This window comes from Prionailurus viverrinus, chromosome B4 (genome assembly GCF_022837055.1).
Source record: "Prionailurus viverrinus isolate Anna chromosome B4, UM_Priviv_1.0, whole genome shotgun sequence".
In the NCBI taxonomy this organism is placed as follows: domain Eukaryota; kingdom Metazoa; phylum Chordata; class Mammalia; order Carnivora; family Felidae; genus Prionailurus; species Prionailurus viverrinus.
This window is the reverse complement of record NC_062567.1, coordinates 131,736,196-131,758,337: the sequence shown is the minus strand read 5'-3', so window position 1 is coordinate 131,758,337 and position 22,142 is coordinate 131,736,196. Positions and strand designations below refer to the sequence as shown.

General features: G+C 38.3%; 1 protein-coding gene across 2 annotated transcripts in view; it reads right to left on the bottom strand.

Annotated features, from left to right (window-relative positions):
• EP300 (E1A binding protein p300) overlaps positions 1-22,142 on the bottom strand; it is an 83,537-nt gene that overhangs the window by 39,033 nt on the left and 22,362 nt on the right. For both annotated transcript variants that reach the window (XM_047867857.1, XM_047867858.1), the window contains exons 3-10: positions 14,155-14,331; positions 12,239-12,500; positions 11,501-11,614; positions 10,278-10,523; positions 4,325-4,418; positions 3,598-3,735; positions 1,792-1,909; positions 499-673 (exon numbers count right to left, since the gene is read on the bottom strand). In XM_047867857.1, the coding sequence (XP_047723813.1) occupies positions 499-673; positions 1,792-1,909; positions 3,598-3,735; positions 4,325-4,418; positions 10,278-10,523; positions 11,501-11,614; positions 12,239-12,500; positions 14,155-14,331 (1,324 nt within the window). The remainder of the gene's footprint in view (positions 1-498; positions 674-1,791; positions 1,910-3,597; positions 3,736-4,324; positions 4,419-10,277; positions 10,524-11,500; positions 11,615-12,238; positions 12,501-14,154; positions 14,332-22,142) is intronic.

Below are 22,142 nucleotides of genomic sequence, written 5' to 3'. Positions count from 1 at the left end.
TCCCCCGTTGACACTCTGTCTCTCAAATATTAACAAAAATTAAATGCTTCTGAAAAACAGTTCTTAGCCTTCAAACATATTGTATCAAGAAGAAAGCATGACAATGTTAAGGAACACAGTGTTGATCATTTGTTTAGGATGTATGAAAGCTGGTGGGGCCTCTGAACCTGTTCAGCACTGGCTGCCTACCAAATATAAGTCCATATAAGCCTGTAGGCTACCATTTTCTAGGTGTTCACTCAGAGAGAAGAGTATCTTGGGCTTCTAAAAATGATGCCAGATGATCAAAACATGTTAAGCACTATGACCAGAAATCTTAAACATACTGCTTAATTACTGCTCTTATGAAGGGTTGAATTATTTTCTTTGCAAAGGCAAAAAAGGGTCATTCAAAAACTCTAGAAAAGTTATGCAAGCTAATGCAAATTAGTGACTTGGGCTAGAAAACATTTTATTACCATTTTCTTCCCCAAAACAGCTATAATGAAAAGCACTTACTGGAAGTCATTCCTGGTTGTGGCTGCCCCATATTAGGCCCTGGATTCATAGAAACTGGTACCATGCCTGCAGCACTTGGTAGCATGTTTTGTTTCTGTAGTCTAGTCCTTCGTTTTTCTTCTAGTTCTTTCTGGATCTTATAGATTTTCTCAGCTAGCAGGTGGTAGTATTCGGCCTTTTAGAATTTTGAAAATAAAACACAGATAAGGAAAAAGAGGAATTACTACTAGGTAACAAAAAAAATGAACAGATATTAGCTTCATTTACAGATATAAGGAGAAACCCAAAGAGGGGAAAAATCTATTCCCCTTTTAAAAGTTTTTATTTTAATTCCAGTTAGTTAATATACAGTGTTATATTAATTTCAAGTGTACAATGTAGTGATCCAATACTTCATATGTCACCTGGTGCTCATCACAAGTGCATACCTTAGTCTGCAACATCTATTTCACCCATCCTCCCCACCCCCGCCTCTCCTCTGATATAACCACCATAAAAATCTGCTTTCTTTTTTTTTTTTTTTTTAATTTTTTTTTAACGTTTTTTATTTATTTTTGAGACAGAGAGAGACAGAGCATGAACGGGGGAGGGCCAGAGAGAGAGGGAGACACAGAATCGGAAGCAGGCTCCAGGCTCTGAGCCATCAGCCCAGAGCCCGACGCGGGGCTCGAACTCACGGACTGAGAGATCGTGACCTGAGCTGAAGTCGGATGCTCAACCGACTGAGCCACCCAGGCGCCCCAAAATCTGCTTTCTTAGATCATCCCAGATGTGAGTTCATGTTTGGAATCATCATGTGAAAAGCAGCTTTGTCATGAAGCTACACAGTAAAGCATGACCTCTCAAAGTAGGTTAATGAAATATATGCTGGCGATTTATGGCACATGCAAAGAATATGCTACATTTTGGAAAAGTGCCAACTTAGAGAAGAATGTTCAACTGATATAGAGAAAATGGAATACTACTTGAGATGAACATACTAAGCAGCTGATTCACCATTATTCTAGTGAAAATAGCACAGAGCTGGTAACAGCTCAACCACTTTTGAAGTTGACAGAAGGACAACCCAGATAAAGTGCCACACGAGTACACTGGATTATTAAGAGGAAAAACGTAAGATTCTTGATGACATACGCCTGAAGAAAATTGCTTTGTTATCTTGACTGTGCAGTGAAACTAAGGACAGCTGAAGGGTATCCTCTAAAGTACGGTATTGTTTGTACATGCTACGAAAAGAAACAAACAACTAGGATAGGTCTATTTCTGACTTTATGTAGAAATATAGATACTCACCCGATTATTTGCAGATTCGTACATGTCTCCTTCCACTTTCCGGGCATATGCAACCAAGTTTTCCATCCGTCTGTCTTTTAAAGCAGCAGGATCCGGAGTAGGAAATATGGCTTGAACTCTGGAAACAGAAAATTCTACCACTATTATATCATGTCAACTTTTCATTCTCGTCATGGAAACGTCCAGTACTTTAAACTTTTTCCTGGTTAGTACTTTCTCATTTCTGTGCAACGGACACATTATGTAAAACAAAACATGGTGGATGTGCTCAAATATTAAATGATACAGAGCAAATGAAATGGTCTCTGTGGTAAACAAAGGGTCTCCCCAATCAGAACATAAAAAAATGACACCATAATAACCCCCTCTGGTTCCTGTCACGCTAACATAGGAGCAAAAAAAATTATACTCTGCTATTTGCATAAAGGAAGTGAGGAAACCTGACGTTTCTCGTTGTTTTAAGCGGAGCGGCCTTCAGATCCTTCTACTCTCAATTTATTCAGCTTAATAAAACCTAATAATCACCACAAGATCTTTCAAGACCAAAAACTTCAAGTGGAAGGGGCAGAAATGCATAACGATTCTGCCAAATTCAGTGTCTTTTACTTTCTAACAGTTCCCTCCCTACAAAATGTCTGGCACTAGGGTTCCTGAAGATTTGACCAATACTTTTCCAGCCTCTAATTTTATTATTTGGAGATTTCGTGTTCACTTGCGTAGGACTTGAAGAAAACCAGGTGGGGAAGAAATAAATGGAAGTTTAGAAGAATATTTTGAGTTGGTAAAAATTTCGCAAGCATATAATGTCAAGTCAGATGATCGATCCCAAATAATCCATTGTCTGCTATGAGAGAACAGGTGCTAAACAACTGGAGTATCACAAAATAAGTTTGCTTTGCTTATTCCTTTTTAATTCATTTTATTAAAATCTTAGGGTTTTCTTGTCAAATTCCACTTCTGGTACCTCTGATTTTGAATTTCTAAACGAAAGTCAAATGTAACTGGTATGCTAATGTAATATAAAAATTAGTTTAGATAAAAAATAGACCACACAGCTCTAAGCCAATAAAAAATATGGATGGACTGAAAGAGACCCTTCTATTAAGTGGAGAAAAAAATGAAAAAAGACTGCTTTCCCCGAGGAGAAAAATGCTGGATGTCACTCAAAGTGCAAGTTCCATAGCAATGAGCAAGGTTCAAGCTCTGTTTTTTTTTATAATATTGGGCACATTACATTTTACTGCTATCGCTTTCCCCTCCTTCACCTGCCAAGACCTCTTTAAAGAAGAGGGTGGCTGAATGGCTGGCATCCATCAACTCCATAACAAACAATGCAGAGGTATCTCACCAACTACTGATATGCACATCCGGAGGGCCAGAAGACCATAGAGGAGCCACTCTACCAGGTTAAACTTGTCAACATCATAAAAGCTTTAATAGGGATAAAGGAAAAGAGTGTTGCCACCACCATATTCTAAAGAGCTGAGAGAGACCTGGTTTTCCTTTTAAAATTTGACTTTTGCAAAGGCAGTGACACTAAAATGAGTAATTTTTATATAATATATTGAAAACTGCCACTAGGTAAAATAGTTCACACACTGTTAAAGCCATAATACTCCTACAAACGATGGTGGAAAGGCTCAGAAGCAGAACAAGCAGCAAGACAGTCACAGGAGCAGAAGCATTAGCAGCAATAGCCAGACTACAGAAAAATCAATAATACTCCTCTTGTGGTTAAGTGCCTGGCAGACCGGTACCATGTTGACATGGTAACTCTCTATGAATAAGACATGCCTATAATCTTACAGTTTGTGAACAAGATGATTTCGAAGATCCTGAGTAATATCTTCATGCCACTGTTTCCGAATTCCAGTATTAGATGGTTGAGCTGCTGTTGGCATAGGACCTAGGGAGGCCACACTGGCATTTTCACTCATCATTGGGCTTTAAAAAGATATTGTGAAATAGTTTTAGTGAAGAAGGCAGGAGAAAAAAGATCTCATTTAAAGCAGAGCTGACAGTGATTACTACAATGGGTCCAACATACTATGACAAATTTCTTTACATCAAGAAATCTAGGGGAAATTGTGTGTGTGTGTGTGTGTGTGTATTTGTATGAGGCAGAGTTAACCCACAACACTTCATCATGTGGAGGGGAGGAGGAAGTCTTGGGTTTAGAAGACTTACGTGTTATGTTGTAAGACTAAACTTATTTTGACACAGCTTATCCCAGGGAATCACTGGTAATGGATTAATTCTTACCAATGGGATAGAGCAAACTCATTTTTTAAGCAACTGCACACTTGCAACTTCCTACTATATTCGGGGAAGGTACTGATCACCCATTGATACAATTTCACATAAGATTGTAGAAAGCCAAAAGTATGGCCTCCAATATACTACTTGTCTTTATCCATCAAGGATGGCTTCAAATCAGGGGGAAAAAACAAAAACAAAAACAAAAAAACAGAAAAGGAATCTGAACAGGAGTATGAAACATGACACAGGGCAAATTTTAAGAAAAAAAACTTACTTTTGAGAATTTATGGCTGAATGCAACATTGAGTCAGAAAGAAGATTCGATGTTTGAACCCCTACACCTCCATTTACTCCCATAGGACTAGCACCTAGGACAAAACAAAAAACAAGACTGAATATTTTAAATACCAATACCAAAAAGAAAGAAAAGCTATAAAAGTACTAGAAGAACTTATCACAAGAAATTTGTATCCTTTCAAAGACCCAAAACCCAGAAGCCATAAGGACAAGATTTAGAAACTGGATGAGCAAAACCTAAAACCGCAACCGTTTAAGTAACTATATATGCACATATCCTTTCTTAAGCACAACTTATGTGAGGACATAGGGAACCTAAGTGCGATGATCCCTGGAGACTGGAATCAAAGACTGTGTTTTGGTAAAACATTTTGAATACTCCTTCAAACTGCCCTGAATAGTTCTATGTGCATACATTACCTCTTCAATTAGCAATTTTATTGAATAGTCTAATTCTTTAAAAACAAAAAACAGCAATATTGACACTAACCTAGATTTTCATGCGGTTAAAAAACTCTTCTAAAATACACAATTCTATTAATATACCTCTCAAGGTATTTAGTTAAAAACAAGGAAACAAACAAAACTTCCCACTAAAATGCCAACAGCTGGCCAGATCTATAAACATTTAATGGAGAAAAATGCTGTTGCTTTCCTTCACGTTTCCTAAATAGTAAGGCACAAATTTGCTTCTGACAGCATCAGCCTAGCTCTGAAATGTAATTACTGGAAATGGTCTGCTAAAACGGAATTGTATTGTTCCTAATTCTGTATTTGTCAATGTAAATACTCCATGTGTAAACACTCCTTTTTAGCGAAACTATATACCTATAACATTGATTCGCTTTACTGACGGCAACCATATGAAGAGGTGAAAGAAAAACTGATTATAATGTACACCAATTTGCTTATCTCGTTGCCTTCTGATGGCACATGAAAACAGCAAAACATTCTCTCTGAAGTCTCCAGGTTCATCTAATATTTGGCACTGACTCTAAGAAATGGCTCAACCATAACCTGAAAAGGAATACCCTTACACTGGCCTGTATTTAAGATCCTAAGAGGGAGTATTCCCTTGAGAATACAAAAATGACGGAAGTCAGAAATTATTGGCACTGCCAGAGAAGAAGTCAGAAAGAAAAAAAAAAGGAATCATTAACACCTAAAACTCATCAAGAATACATTTTTGGGGGTGCCTGGATGGCTCAAGTCAGTTAAGTGTCCGACTCTTGATTTTGGCTCAGGTCATGATCTCATGGTTCGTGAGTTCAAATCCCACGAGCCCGGGAGTCTGTGCTAAAGGCACAGAGACTGCTTGGGATTTTCTCCCTGCCCTCCCCTGCCACTCTTAAAATAAACAAACAAACTCAGGGGAAAAAACACGTGTTTTTTGTTTTCTAAGCCCTGGGAGGAATCTCATACTAATAAGACCTTTATAGAGTAGGTGAATTCAGTAGGTACCAGAAGATTAAGAACATGGTCAAATACAGTCAAGGAAGTCTTATAGTAAAAAATTCTAATTTAGGGCTCCAGAAAGGATTCTCTCTTCTTGCTACAGAATCTCTATAACCTGATATATGTTAACAGATCCTGTAGTTCTGGCTACTTAATGCCCATCCAAACTAGAGAGGTCTCAAAGTAGAGGCCATGCCCCTTTCCTATGCCCACCCCCGCCCCCAGCACATGGCATATCTGAATGAATGCTATTTCTCACTTATTCAAATATCCGCATCAATCAAAGTACCTCCAATTTATAACTGAGAACGTTCCAGCATTACAGCTAGGTCTGCCACAATGGGTGTTGTATCCATACTACCAAGTTGTTACTATGAATGGGTCTTGGTATGCTTATAAGCATTAGTATAAATGTTTGCTTAGGGTACTTCATCCTATTCAGTACTCCACACCTCAGGTAAAGATGGTATGATACAGACCCATAAACATAAATACTACTTTTTCTAAACATCCAACAACCTGGGAAAACAAACTAGCACTCATATCTACCAAACAGGTGAGATATGAGACCTTCAGAAGAGAGTACATAACAAAACCCAGGAGTTCTTGACAGTAATAGGGCCAGAATTTCCATAACATAGTTGAAAGATAGCTAACCAATAATGTGAAGGTCAGTAATAAAACAAGAGAATAGGCCAGCTAAAGGCAAACAAAAAATCCTAAGACATTTTTATGCTGAAATTATTAAAGCCTGATCACATACACACAACCATACATGGCATATTCATTCCAAGAGTGTTTAATCTGGATTTAATTATAAAGATCGCTTCTCAGCCTTTTGGCTAAGATCAAGTGTGGATTTAATTATAAGGAAACAATCAGACTAATTCAAATTATAGGACAATCTACAGTGTTCATCGAAAGTCAATGTGTGGTGAACAAAGAGAAGGAAGATGACTTCTAGATTAAGAGACAAAAAGCACGTAACAAACTGAATGGAAAAGCCCTGAATGACTGTGGGGGACAATTGGAGAAATTAAAATATAGACTGTACATTAGATGACATTATTAACAAATATTAAATTGTGTAGGCACAGTAACAGCACTGTGGTTATGGAGAAGAATGTCCTTATTCTTAGGAAATACATGCTAAACTAGCAGTCAAGTGTCAGGATATCTCGAGTACATGAAGAAATAAAGCAAATGTGGCAAAAATGTTGAAAATAAATAAATCTAGGTAAAAGGTATGCATAATGAACCAGAATCAAGACTTGGATTTCAACCAACTGAGCCATCCAGGCACGCCACAAAAAGTGTTATTATGTTCCAAATTTCCTGACGAAGTTTTCCCCTCAATTTCTAATTATATATCCAATCTGCCCTCTTGGTAGGATCCCCAACAATACTTTAGCATTAAAATAATATGGGTGAGGGCGCCTGGGTGGCTCAGTCAGTTAAGCGTCCAACTCTTGGTTTCGGCTCAGGTCATGATCTCGCTCACAGTTTCGTGGGTTCAAGCCCTGCAATGGGCTCTACACTGGCAGCATGGAGCCCGTTTGGGATTCTCTCTGCCCCTCCCCACTCATGCTCTGTCTCTCTCAAAAATAAAGAAACAGGGGTGCCTGGGTGGCTCTGTGAAGCGTCTGACTTCAGCTTAGGTCATAATCTCACAGTTCATGGGATGGAGCCTGATGCGGGGCTCCATGCTAATGGCATGGAGCATAGAACTTGCTTCAGATTCTGTGTCTCCCTCTCTCTCTGCCCCTCTCTTGCTTGTGCTCTCTTTTGAAAATAAATAAATGAACTTATTTAAAGTTCATTTAAATAAATGAAAATAAATAAATGAACTTAAAAAAAAGTATGTGTGTATATATATGTGTGTGTATGTATATATATATGTATATATACGTTTGTGTGTGTGCGCATATATATATATACACACACACACACATATACACGTGCACACACACAGCACTAACCATTTGGAAGTCCAATCTTTGCAAAACATAAAAGATAAACATTTTACGTTGCTGAGTACATGGAAATATACTCAAGTAAATTGCTTTTGTTTACAAATGTGATAAAAATCTTACACTGTTAGGGGACACAACATAGTCCCGTTTGTGGATATAGTCTACCACATCAGGTTGGAACCTAAAATATCCTAAAATAAACACCATTAGTGGAAGAAAACAGAAGTGAAAAAAGCTTGTTTTAGTATTTTAAAATCATGACACATCAAAAATTAAGAAAATACAGTTAACGCTAATTTGAGTATTGAACCATGTATTTCTTTGATAATATGGCACTAGGCTAAGGCCAAGATGCAACTTGAGTTACATTTCTGATCATCATCAAAATATTTATATTCCTAAGTAAAATCCATTCTAAAACTCTAATAATAACAGAAGCCTTAAAGGATCACTTTAAATACCCAATAAAACAATTTATAGTAATAACCTTTAGTGCAAACATCACTCACAAGTATAAAGTTTGGTTAAAACTAATTTCATACGATTTTGGTGTGAAGTGAAAAAGCAGTCCCACATTCATAATATGCAATAAAATACTTTTTTAAAACTCTCTTAAAGACTGTGGAGAAAATTACATGTCCTAATCATGGTGATTCCATTTTGATATTCAGTTCTTTTACTCTCTAAGTTTTAGGGAACTCAAAAATATGAAAACAGAGGGTGCACCCTTCAACATAAACACACAAGATTATTTAAAAAAAAAAAAATTTTAGTGTTTATTTTTGAGAAAGAGAGAGAGAGACAGAGAGAGAGAGAGCAAGGGAGGGGCAGAGAGAGAGGGGGAGACACAATACGAAGCAGGCTCCAGGCTCTGAGCTGTCAGCACAGAGCCTGATGCGGGGTTGAACCCACAAACTGTGAGATTATGACCTGAGCTGAAGTCGGATGCTTAACCGACTGAGCCACTCAGGCACCCCACAAGATTATTTTTAAAAGGGCTTTCATATATGGGGCGCCTGGGTGGCTTGGTAGGTTAAGCATCCAACTTGATTGACTGATTTCAGCTCAAGTCATGATCTCACGGTCTGTGAGTTTGTGCCCCATACTGGGCTCTGTGCTGACAGTGCAGAGGTGGCTTGGGATTCTCTAGTTTCCTATATCCCTCTGTCTCTCTGCCTCTACCCTACTGATGGGCGCTCGCTTGCTTGCTCTTTCAAAAATAAATAAAAAATAAATAAAAATAACATAAATAAAAGGGCTTTCATATGAAAGAAAAAACACTTCATATGTAAGTCTTTGCCTATCTAGGTTGGGCCTGATGAATAGAAACCATGAGGCTATATATAACATGCCAGAAAGAGAGTGTATTCATATTAGTTTTTAATATGGGATTGAATACAACAAAAGAAATAAATGAGGTATCTAGAAGTTTTGGTTCACAATGATTATCACTAAAAAGGCACCACTGATTGAATTAACAAGAAATAAATGGAAACTTTAGATTAATTTTTAATCCTAAAATAAAGACACTAAAAAAAGGGAAAAAGATATCTCAAGAAACTAACTTTTAAACAATTTTGTGGCTATATACAAATGTGCATACACAGACGATACAAAGGAGACAAAAAGAACAAAATTAGGAATTAAAACAGAAGTTTGAAAAATTAACGGAAATAACCAGTTACAAAAATGAAAATCCAGGCCAGGCAGTAGAAAATCCAGGGGTAGAAAACTGCACTGGGTCAAGATCCTAAAACTCAAGGAAGAGTCTGGGTAACTTTTTGGGTAACACGGAAAGAGAGAAGAAAATAAGCAATCTTAAGTAAAAAAAAGGTGAAGGGGCAGGGGAAGGAAGTCCTCGGATCTCTATTTTTGACCCCTTTTCATGTACTTGAATACGTAAGAATTTGAAAACTAGCCTGAAAGGGTAGGATTAGCTCTTCATCCCAGTTTCTGGTCTAGTTTTTTAATAATCTCCTCACTCAATGATTATTTAACAAGTTAGCTCTGCTTGTCAAGAAACTGTAATACATTCAAGTTAAAACCAACAAAAATCAACAAGATTACATTTCTGTTAAGAGTAGCACGCTCAATTTTGCTTTCTCATTTAGAATCAACAATAATGGGCAGAAACTAAAGGCTATTGCAAATATTATCCAGAGGATGACAATGGACTTCATAGGAAAAAGTATGATGCATTACTCAGTACCAGACTGTTTTCTAGAAAGTTATGGAAGAAATCATCAACAAGGACAAGCAGCTGCCTCTGGTATATAGATTATGAGGAGACTTTTACACTACAATCTTTAAAAAATTACTCCAAGAAATTAATCATGTAACAAAAAAATTAAGAGATGGGGAGACACACACACACACACACACACACACACACACACACACACACACAGACCAAAATAAACCAAGAAGATAATTCTGCAAATTACATGGCATGTATACACATAACCAACATCACATCTGTCACAAGGGAAGACACAAACTTACTCATGTTGCTCATGGGCCGCATGCCTTGGGGAGACTGGCCAGACTGCTGAGTCTGCTGGTTCTTTGCTTGCACCTGGGGTTGCGTCGGCATCTGATTTACTTGATAGGGCAGCCCAAGAGCTGCATAGGCCCTTTCTATAGAGCTGGGATCAATCTGACTGACAGTGCTTAGGCTGGGGGTAGACTGCTGACCCACCCCTAGAGAGCTAGTATTTCCAAGTCCAACTGGTGCTCCAGTCAGAATTGCTAGAGAAGACAAAAGAGATGGGATTACAACGTTAAAGATGTGAGAAAAATAGACTAACCTATCTGAATGAATTTAGAAGACACAAAATTGTTACGTGATTATGAAACATCTCATTATGAAACAACATGCATCTTGTTTCCTGTTATTTCCCTGAAATAAATGTCTAGATGCAGAACTGAATGGTCAAAGGGGATCACTATCACTGGCATGAAAGGCTTTTGATCCAGAGTACCCAAAAGCCTACCTACAGGCTGTTATCAGTGTTTCCACCAACTATGTATGAATGACTCAGAACCATACAAATGCCAATACCAGGTAGCATTTCTGCTCAAGTGGTGAGAATGTCCTCCCTCTGCTGAACTATTTCCTTATCCCAATTTTCTACTGGGCTATTTATGATTTCTTAATTAATTTATGGCATTTAATTCCTTCTTCACATGTTGCACGTTTCCAAATCTGTCATTCACCACAAATGCTTAATATTTTGTTTCTAGAGAGGTATGGTAGCTACACTTAGATCTTTCTACTTTTGTCTTTATCTCAGAAAAGCTCATCATCCTAGAATTCTAAAAATAATTTCAAACTTTTTCCCTTTCTCTTTAAATAACTTCAAAGTATCTAAATATTTAGACCACAGGTATAAAAGAGTAACTTGCCCATTGTCAAAGCAATGATCTTTTAAGTTTTCATGAATGTAAAAATGGAGCATTAATTCACCCTTTTTATACAGAATAATTATTTTAAAAGTTTCTGGATCTTACTTTAGGTAATAAGCAGTTCAATCCTAACCTCATTAATATGAAGTTAATGGGAGTGGAAACAACCTAGTATGACAGCACAGGGCAGTCACAGAACTTCAAATAATCAAGAAGCACTTAGTCTAAATCCCACCAAACTGCACCGAGAATAAATAAAATAATAAATAAATAAAATAAGTAATAAATAAATAAAAGCTTTAAAAGACTTAATCACTTACACTGTTGATTTCTCTTATCTCCAGCATTTTTAAGGGGGAGACACACAGGACAATCATGCCTCGTACAATTCTTCCAGTGTGAAATGATTTGTCGAGAAGATGCACAGTGTGCCACTAAAAAGAAAAAAAATAATTGTTCTGCAAATGTAGCTTATACTTTTTTATATCAGTATCCACTAGCCTGCTGATCACTTAACAAGTGCTACAAATGTTCACTCATTTCATCTTCCTAACATCCCTATAGGGTAGCTATTGGCACTCACATTTTATATCTAAGAAAACAGGCAAGACCTGGTTAACTAATTTGCATTAAGTCAGAGTACTCAAAATGGGATTCAAACTTAAGCAATCTGCCTCCAAAGCCCGTATTTTTCACCAAGACATGCAATGTACTTTACTCTATAAAAACAGATTTCTAATGACACCATACACACATAAATTGTATTAAGTTGGGTAACATTGTTTTAGTGTTTGCCTATATGATAGCAAATCCTCAATAATATTTAAACTATGCTATGCGGGGGCAAAGCAAAGTCAGTAAGGGTCATCACAAGAGGAAAATCCTTAAAATTTTCTACCATAGCCCTACATAATAACAAAATGATACTGAATTTTATCACCTCCTAACATGGACATTATCGGTAAAGAAGTCTCAAAACAGAGTAGAACACACTTTTTTTCTTCTCTCGGACTATAAATATTCATTGCTAAGCACAGAAACCCTCTGAGCCCACTCACCTTGGCAGGACTTGCCTGACTGGCAGTGTGTCATGTGGTTCAGGACGTTCTTCATCGTGCGACAGTGGGGAAGGTTGCACTGCCTTACTTCCCCATTAGCCTGCTCGCGGCGCTGGCACTTGTGGGCGTGCAACAGGAGCACGAGCTGCTGCTGGATGAGCTTGCGCTTCTCTGGATCAGCCGTGTGCGCTCCAGAACCCATCCCTTGGGCTACCGGAGTCACGAGGCCTGGCTGCTGGACCTGTGGGGCCTGCTGTTGACCCTAAGAGAGAAAACAACAAAGGTACATGTAACATTAGGTGTCATAGGGTGCTTTTTAGTAAATACAGACCTGGACATTTTCTTTCTTTTTAAAAAAAAAAAAAAAAAATTTTTAATGTTTATTTATTTTTGAGACAGAGAGAGACAGAGCATGAACGGGGGAGGGTCAGAGAGAGAGGGAGACACAGAATCGGAAGCAGGCTCCAGGCTCTGAGCTGTCAGCACAGAGCCCGACGCGGGGCTCGAACTCACAGACCATGAGATCATGACCTGAGCCGAAGTTGGACGCTTAACCGACTGAGCCACCCAGGTGCCCCAGACCTGGACATTTTCAATTAAAACCTTTAAGGACATCCACCACGTGCCACAGGGGATTCCAAGGTAGATAAACATCAGTCCCACCATCAAGAAGTTCAATAACAAAGTTATATCACCAAGTAATATAATCAAAGTATATGTAATATACAGAGAGCAAAACAAAGAGGACACCATAAGCTCAGGTGGGAGAGGGAAAGGCAAGGAATCTGTAGCGAAGAGCAAGTCCAAGTCAGGTTCTGAAGCACAGTAACAAAAACCTCCTGGGAGACTGAGCAGGGGCCTTTTAGGTGGGTGAAAAGTTAGTTTCTGTAATTATGGAAGAAAGCGCTTTCTCTTCCCTGATGAAGTAAACATTTCTGGGGTCACAGATGCCATGTTTTATTCTTTTTTAAAAGAAGATCTGCAGTACTTAAAGTATCTGAAATATAGGCAAAAAAATAAAAAACAAAAAATCTGAAAGAGAAATGGAATTTCTATAGGACAATTTTTCCCAAAGGTAAACAGGGACTACTTAACAAATTTACAAGTAGAAACAGTTTTACTTTTAGAAAAATAGCAATGTTAGAAGCTTTGGAGATTTATTCAAAACAAAAATCACTGTTTTTTTGTTTTTTTTTTTTTTAAACATTTTTATTTCTTATTTTTGAGAGACAGAGACAGACAGACAGAGCATGAGTGGAGGAGGGGCAGTGAGAGAGGGAGACACAGAATCTGAAGCCAGGCTCCAGGCTCTGAGCTGTTAGCACAGAGCCCAACGCGGGGCTCGAACTCAGGAAGCTCGAGATCATGACCTGAGCTGAAGTCAGACGCTTAACCCACTGAGCCACCCAGGCGCCCCTGGGGGCTCGAACTCAGGAACCTCGAGATCATGGCCTGAGCTGAAGTCAGATGAACCGACTGACCAACCCAGGTGCCCCCCACAAAATCACTGTTTAAAACAGTGTTTAACTTTGAGAGGGAAATTACTTTTGTGTGCTGATATCAGATACAAATGTGTAGATATGGTCACTGAGAGTTGGAATCCTTTGCTTGAGAGTAATTTCCAAGAGAAGTTCTACTTTCATATTCTATAGAAATACTCACAAGAAGAAGATGTGTAATATGGCAGGCTACAAAATTTTCACTGTAGCAGCCCCACTTGCTCCCATTTGGCCCAACACCCTTACTGAACAATACTACAAGAAATAAAAACCCATGGGAAATGGAAGGTATCAAGCCTCCTTGATCACAGGGTCCATCTTCACATCCTAGTGTGTACAGCAGAAAGCATTACAGTTTAACAGTTCTTTGTCAAAACGCCAGTTTAAAGACAAATTTGTAGACAGATTACTACCCACCATGTTGGGCATTCCTCCACCAGGAACTGCCTTTTTGTCCATTGCAAATGGAGGTAAGCTATTTGGTAGTACAGACTTTGTCTGAATCTGGAGACCAAGGCCACTGGCTCCAATCTGCTGTCCAGAATTCTGAGTGTATGGTGAACCGTAAGGATTAGGGTTGTTCATCATTCCCATCTAAGAATTAAAAAAAAAAAGATGAGAAATTAAATCTTATTCCTTACATTAACGGAACATTACTATTCTCTTTCCTTTTTTTTTTTTTAAACGTTTATTTATTTTTGAGAGAGAGAGAGGGAGACACGGAATCAGAAGCAGGTTCCAGGCTCTGAGCTGTCAGCCCAGAGCGCAACGCAGGGCTCGAACCCACGAACTATGAGATCATGACCTGAGCCTCAGTCAGATGCTTAACTGACTGAGCCACCGAGGTGCCCCTCTTTCCTTTTCCACTTCCTAATTTATAAAAACAATTTTAAAGGAAATCCTCTACCATTATAAATAAGACTAGAGAAGTATGTTCATGAAAATACTCACTTTCAAAATTGAGGAGCCTCAGCTCAGGTAGAGTAAATTTATAGCTATTTTCTGTAAATACTTGATATAAATGTGTTTTAGAAATTTTTATAAGCATTTTCATTAATCTGTATCTGCTAAGGTTTGCCATTCATCTTCACTTTTAATGCATTAAATATATTTTTATTTAATGTACAATATATGACTTAATAAATTCAACTCAATAAATGACCTAATCCCTAAATTTGTTAGAGAGTTTGATAAGTGAAAAGCATCTGAATGCTTATTCCAGCATTTTGTTTACATAAAAGGTAGCAAACTGATAGTTCAGGAGATATTTTTCATTTAGGAAGAAAGCGGCAGAGTGATTTTGAAACTTTCTGAATCTGAATCCTTTAGACAGAACATGTAAACTTCAGAGTCCATATCATTCCTTGCTGTCTTAAACCTAGCAGGTTTGAGGCGCCTGGGTGGCTCAGGGGGTTATGTGTCTGACTCCTAATTTTGGCGTAGGTCACGACCCCAGGATAGTGGGATCAAGCCCTGCACTGGACTCCATGCTGAGCGTGGAGCCTGCTTAAGATTCTCTCTCACCCTCACCCTCTGCTGCTCTCCCCAGCTCGCATGCTCTCCCTCAAAAAGAATAAAAAAATAAATTTAAAAAACCTAGCTGCTTTATTCATTAAATTACCTGCTTGGATCTCGAAGTAATTTAAATTTCTTTGTAACCCCTATATACTTAAGAAAGGAGGTTTTTGTCTGTATTTATGAAAGTCAACCTGGAGTGCTGGACAGTTATTAAAGAACAGAGTATTCATTATTCAGAAGCCAAATGTTTTACAGATAGCAATGATAAAACTTACAATCCTTCCATATAAGAAACCACTGTAAGTCAAACACCACCTACTAAAACATATAGCAAAGCTCTCAGAAAACTAGGGAAACTACCGTTACTGCCCAATTAAAAGGAGTCATACTAGATTTTCATCCCTCTCAGCTAGATCCAATTCTATCAGAGGAGACTTCAAATTCCATCTCTAAACACACACACACACACACACACACACACACACACACCCTACAATTGCTCCCAGTCCACTGTCACTGTCTTAATTCAAGCCCCTCAATCACAGCTTGTAGATTGTGTCCAACAGGTTTCCTCGCCTTCTGTCTATTCTATTTTCTACCCAGACCCTTCATGATCTCCATGAGGCCTATCTATCCATGGTGTCCTACTATATCCTGTACCAACTAACTTGCAAATCTGAGGAGCAGCTTGCTTCTTGAATCTCTAGCATTTGCCTTAAAGATTTTCCTTTTCCCTATAACTAGACAGTGGCACACCCTCCCTTCCTGTTTGACTCCTGAATGATAACCTGTAAAAGAAATAAAATACTAAGTTCACAAAGAGGCAGTCCAATTTTTCTTTTTGTTGCCTTACTTAAAGATACATTTCAAAAGCTACCATCTCTATGAAACATCTGTCTATAGTCCTAGAGAGCTAAAGAACTCTTTTTCTACCCTGACATAAATGTTTGTGCTTTTATTTATAATACAACACAGATGATAAAATAAAATGCCTGCCTCTTCTATCCCCCAAGACTCTGCACAGTAGGGGAAAAACTCAGTTCATTTCTCTTTGTAACCCCATTGTCCTAAATCTGATCAACAAAAGGAGCCCCTTGACTCAGGAAAACAGAAATATAAAAGTCATAAAATAAACACATAAGCCCCTGTAAGTAAAACTGTTCTTTCAACCATATGCAGTACCTATTCTCTGGCAAATGTATACGAATATGTCATCTTTATCAGTTCCAAGGTTTGCCTATAGTGAAGAGGCAAAAATAAAGAAAAATTCGAGAACATTTACAGTTTCCAGATGAGATCAGAGACTAGGATGGAGTTCAGTAACTCAGGAATTGAGCCTGAAAGAAGTGGCAAGGTTTGGAGCAGCCTGAATGGGAAGCATCCAGAGTAAAAAACTTACTGCTTGAGTCTTCAATAACTGGAATTTCTTAAGTGAATCTGGCCAATAAGACTGTAGGGACGATCAAATACAGAAACAGGTTTAAACCCAAGTTCAGGTTTCTTTTGGTAGTTTCATGTGTGGCTGCAGGTGTGGGGGCTACAGATGCTTTTCCAGTACTAACATTCATACTACTATAGTTCCAATAATACACGAGCCTGTATCTGGGAGAGTTACAGTTCACTTAACTGTTTCCTATTAGCGTGGAAATTCATGATAGACATAAAACGAAAGCCATTCTAACACAGAATCTGCAAGACAGACCATAAAAGACCAACAGACAATAAATTAAGCTTTTAGGAGTCCATTATTTACATAAATAAATAAAATACTGGGATCTGCAGGCTGTTTTGAGGTCTCTTAATAAGTATGTCTCTACTCAAATAGATCAGAGGAGAATCTGGTCCTTCATGTTTGTTCACACAGACACTGCCTTACCTGCTCACACCAACTGAGTTTCAACCAGTTCCTGACATTGCTTACTTTCTCAATCACGATGCCTTAGCTAGGAACTCCAAAGTGGACTATGGCCTCAAATAGAGAGACTGTACTGACTGACTACTGGTCAGCTGGCAGCAATTCATTCCTGACACTTCTCGACACCCTGACCAACAAAGGCTCTCAGTCTTTTTTGGTTTTGCCATCTTCATCAGAGTTCTGCCAGTGTTAGATAAAATACAACCCATCTCCCTATCCTTACCCCTTCACTCTCCCCAACCTCCAGTACTCCCCCACCAAATATAACAGGAAGGGAATATACTGTACTTAATTTCTGCTACACTGTAGTTCATTATTTGATCTTGTTCCCCTTCTCTATACCTAATGTGATCCAGGTGTCCAACTACTCACCACCTACCTGCATCACAAGGATACAGATAACTAAACTCAAAACGTAGAGGACCAGGAGACCAGGAAGCTAGCTATAACAGCTCTGGGCAACTAGAACAAAAAGCACCTCAGGGTAAGATTAGCTTTTCTCTCTTTAAAAAAAAAAAAACAACTCACTCTACAGGTTGTTTCTAAATTTTCAGTATATTAAAAGCAGAAACGTACAGAGCACAGGAGTACAAAAAGATACCTGAGAGCGGCAATTACTGGCAAATAAATAGGAAAAATAAAAAGTGGTACCTCATATAAAGAATATAGCTATTTGGAAATATTTAATATAGGGGGAAAAACTCCTTTAATAAGACTTGCAGGCACCACAGTAACACAAACCAATAAATACCATGCAGGTGACTCCAAAATTCATCAAATAATAAAAACAAAATTGAACTACATTCAGACATTTCCTACTATCTACTGGAGTTGATAAATGCCCATGTTATGTACCTGTATACAAGTTATATGCCAGACATCAAGTTAATCACTGAGGGTACAATGATAAACAAGGAGGACTAGGGATCTCTCAGAACCTACACCAAATCCTAAACATTATTTTTCTTTATTTCTTCCCATTATTCTTATACCAATACCTTAGTTTAACTGATACTGCATACCTAAAACTGTATCCATCTAGATTGTAAATTTGGGTTTCTAAAACTCATCAGACGACAGTATTTAGGACAATCTTTCTCTCAACGTGGATTCTTTCTCCTTGACTTACGCTTAATACGCGCTGCCCAACTGGTCCTTCCTACCTGCTTCATTCCTTGCCAATCCAAGTTCAATCACTGCTCTTACTTTAAAACTTCATAGGTTAAATACTCTTTAATATCATATGCCAAAAACCATCACAGCCTGATCTTAATTTAAAAGAAGAGCTCCAAAAATGACATTACTGCTCCTACCGCCTCAAAAATTTTTTTAAAATTTAAGTTTTTTATTTATTTAAGTCATCTCTATACCCAATGTGGGGCTTGAACTCATGACCCCAAGATCAAGTTGCGCGCTCTTCTGAGCCAGCCAGGCACACCACCCCCACCCCAAATTTTTTTTGAAGAGAAAAGAAAGAAAAGGGGAGTTATTCCCAAGGCTAATACTCATTTAAAAAATTTTTTTTAAATGTTTTTATTTATTTTTGAGACACAGAGAGACAGAGCGTGAGCAGGGGAGGGGCAGAGAGGTAGGGAGACAGAATCTGAAGCAGGCTCCAGGCTCTGAGCTGTCAGCACAGAGCCTGATGCGGGGCTTAAACTCATGGGACTTCAAGATCATGGCCTGAGCTGAAGTCAGACGCTCAACAGACTGAGCCACCTAGGCGTCCCAAGGCTAATATTCATTTAAATGAAGTTCAGAGTTGTTGTTGTTTTAAAATATGAATTTCATTAGTCACAAAGCATATAAATTTTGGCTATGAATCTATCCAGATAGCAAGTAACACATAAGTCTTCATAGCATGTGAGGTAACCAGAGTCACAGTAAAGGAGGGTAGGATTTGTCATCTCCCAGATCTAGGACTACAGAATAAGAACTAAAAGTAGTACATATAAAGATGCTCCAAGGCTGTGTCTGTATCACTAAGGCAGAATTAGAGAAAACAGGTATGGTTCCCGCTCTCACATGTCTTAGTCTAGCAATGATCACCCCTATGTAAGGTTACAAGCAAGTGAGGAGGTGACTGCTGCTGTAAGAAACATAAAAGCATCATATCTGTTTTTAGCTGTGGATGTTTTATCAATACAGGAATCGTTAATAATAGAATGACATTATACTACAGTGATAAATAACACGCACTTTTATTTCAGAAAGACAAGAGTTTTCTGTAATACCCACTCCCTGATTTGTCTCCTAACCTGTATAATGGGAATAAAATCATAGGGTTGATGTTAGGAATTAATGACCCTAACACATATTAAATACCTATTAACATTCAGTAGTAGCTCCTTAGCTTTTGGAGCCTAACATTAATTTAGGTACAATTATACTGTCTGATGTTGCTATTTGATAATATTCTGGATCTTGTCTCTTTAACTGTAACAAGTGCTTTCACAGAACAGGTTTTTTTTTTTTTAATTTTCTAAGGGAAAAAAAACAAAAACAAAAACAAACCCCTCCAGAATGTTAATGAACACTTCCTGAATAAAAAGTCCTCATTTCCAAAGAAAGTTAATTTTCTGTCAAATTTATAGAATATTAATCCCCTGAAGTCTCTACTGGTGGGCATTCCCATATCCTCCAGCCAACAGCCATTCTATGGGGTTGTTTCATCTCCCCTTAGAGCCGTCTATAATCTTAATCTATAGCTCTATAATCTTATAGAGCTACGTCTCTAGAAGATTACAGCTTCTCGATTACATGATTACAAGATTCTACGTCTCTAGAAGATTACAGCTTCTCCATTACAAGATTACATGATCTCGATTTGATTTCTCCCCCTCCCCCACAAAAATGTTTTTAAGAACATCACTCGGGGCGCCTGGGTGGCTCAGTGGGTTAAGCGTCCGACTTCGGCTCAGGTCACGATCTCGCGGTCCGGGAGTTCGAGCCCCGCGTCGGGCTCTGTGCTGACTGCTCAGAGCCTGGAGCCTGTTTCCGATTCTGTGTCTCCCTCTCTCTCTGACCCTCCCTCGTTCATGCTCTGTCTCTCTCTGTCTCAAAAATAAATAAACGTTAAAAAAAAAAATTAAAAAAAAAAAGAACATCACAAAATGGAAACTACAATAATACTAAAGCACTTGCTACCACTATTACCACTCTACAAGTACGTCCTCACTACATACCCTTCACAAAGGGCTTACTTCTACTAATCATTTATAGTTCCCCGACAATCCCATGAGGTAGGTTACATTCACTCTTATTATTTGCGTTCTATAGGTGGGAAAACTGAAGTACAATAAGCAACTTGCCCATGGTAATATAGCTTACTCTGTTAGTGACTGAGTTCATTTTTAACACAGGCAGTAAAGCTCCATAGTCCACACCATTAACTATGATGCTTTTATTAACTTCATCTTTCTTCATACACAGAAGGTAGCTATTAGGGAAAAGATTCTCAAAGTTTACTTCTTTTGTCACCAGCATTTTTGAGGAGGCAGATATAGTTTTGTGAAATTATTAGAGAGTGAAATGACTTAACCAAGCTTTGCCAATATGCAGCAGAAGAGGAGGATGCTTATGTTAACAGCCCAGATTCTAATCCAGGTAGTATGGTTCAAAAAAAGTGTGCACTATTCTGCCCCTCACTGAACCCTCCTGACAACATTTGTCTTTATTTTATGCTAACTGCAAAATCAAAGGCTACGTTAAAAGGGTGTATGATCCAAGTTTCCTTCCATAAACCAGTTTGCCAAATTTTTGGAAGAATGTTGTAAGTAGTAATGTCACAACCTGCCTGCACACTCTGAACCACAGATTCATCCATAAAAAGAACTGTATAAAAAAACCACTGCCATTTGCCAACAGGGTTCAAATCTTCAAGTCTCACTGAAAGCCTCCTTAATTCCTGATTCTTAAATATCACTGGAACTCTTAGGAATTTTGGAAGAAATGTAATGAATATAATTGACCCTTTGAGGTAATTTTAGGACCTGGTCCCATGGAAGGGGAATTGCTAGCCAACAATTTTAATGCCTTGACTTGCATTTATTTTAATCTTCAATAGGAAAATATAGAAAGGGCTTTTTTCCTACCATAAAGAGAAAACTCATTTTATAAAAGTACATTTTATATTATACTTGTATACTAATCTATACATTAACTGGGTATCTCATCCTAAACCTCCACAATTCCCCAAAACTCATTTGCTAAATAAACATTTAGGGTTCTTATGCACTGCACTAAGTGCTTGACAAATATCAACTTACAAAATATAAGTGCGATTCATTTATTTAATTATTATTGGTTTTTAAATATTAAGAGGGAGAGAGTGCGCGAGAGAGCGTGCGGAGGAGAGCAGCAGAGGGAGAAAGAGAGAGAATCTTAAGCAGGCTCCACATACAGCAGAGCCCCACGTGGGCTTGATCCCGCAATCCTGGGATCAAGACCTGAGCTGAAATCAAGAGTTGGATGCTCAAGTGACTGAGCCACCCAGGTGCCCCTATTATTATCACTGTTTTAAGTAGGCTTTATGCTCAGCACAGAGTCCAGCATGGGGCTTGAACTCACAACCCTAAGATCAAGACCTGAGCTGAGATCAAAAGTTGGATGCCTAAGCCACTGAGCCACCCAGGTAACTAGATGGGGCTCATTTAAATAACAAAATATTTTAATAATATAATTTTTATATTTCAATTCCTCCACCCCAGGAAAACAGAAGCTCCACAAGGACAGGAATTTTTGTCTCTTTTGTACACTGCTATATATCCAGTCCCTGAAACAATGCTGATGTAAGAAATTGTGATTTAGATTATAAATAGAATAGTGCCCCAATCCCAATGAGTCTTTCCATTTTTTTCTTTGCTTCTAAAGATTTTATTTTTAACTCATCTATACACCCAAAGTGGGGCTCGAACTTACAACCCCGAGATCAAGATGCACGTTCTGGGAGCCTAGGTGGCTCAGTTAAGTG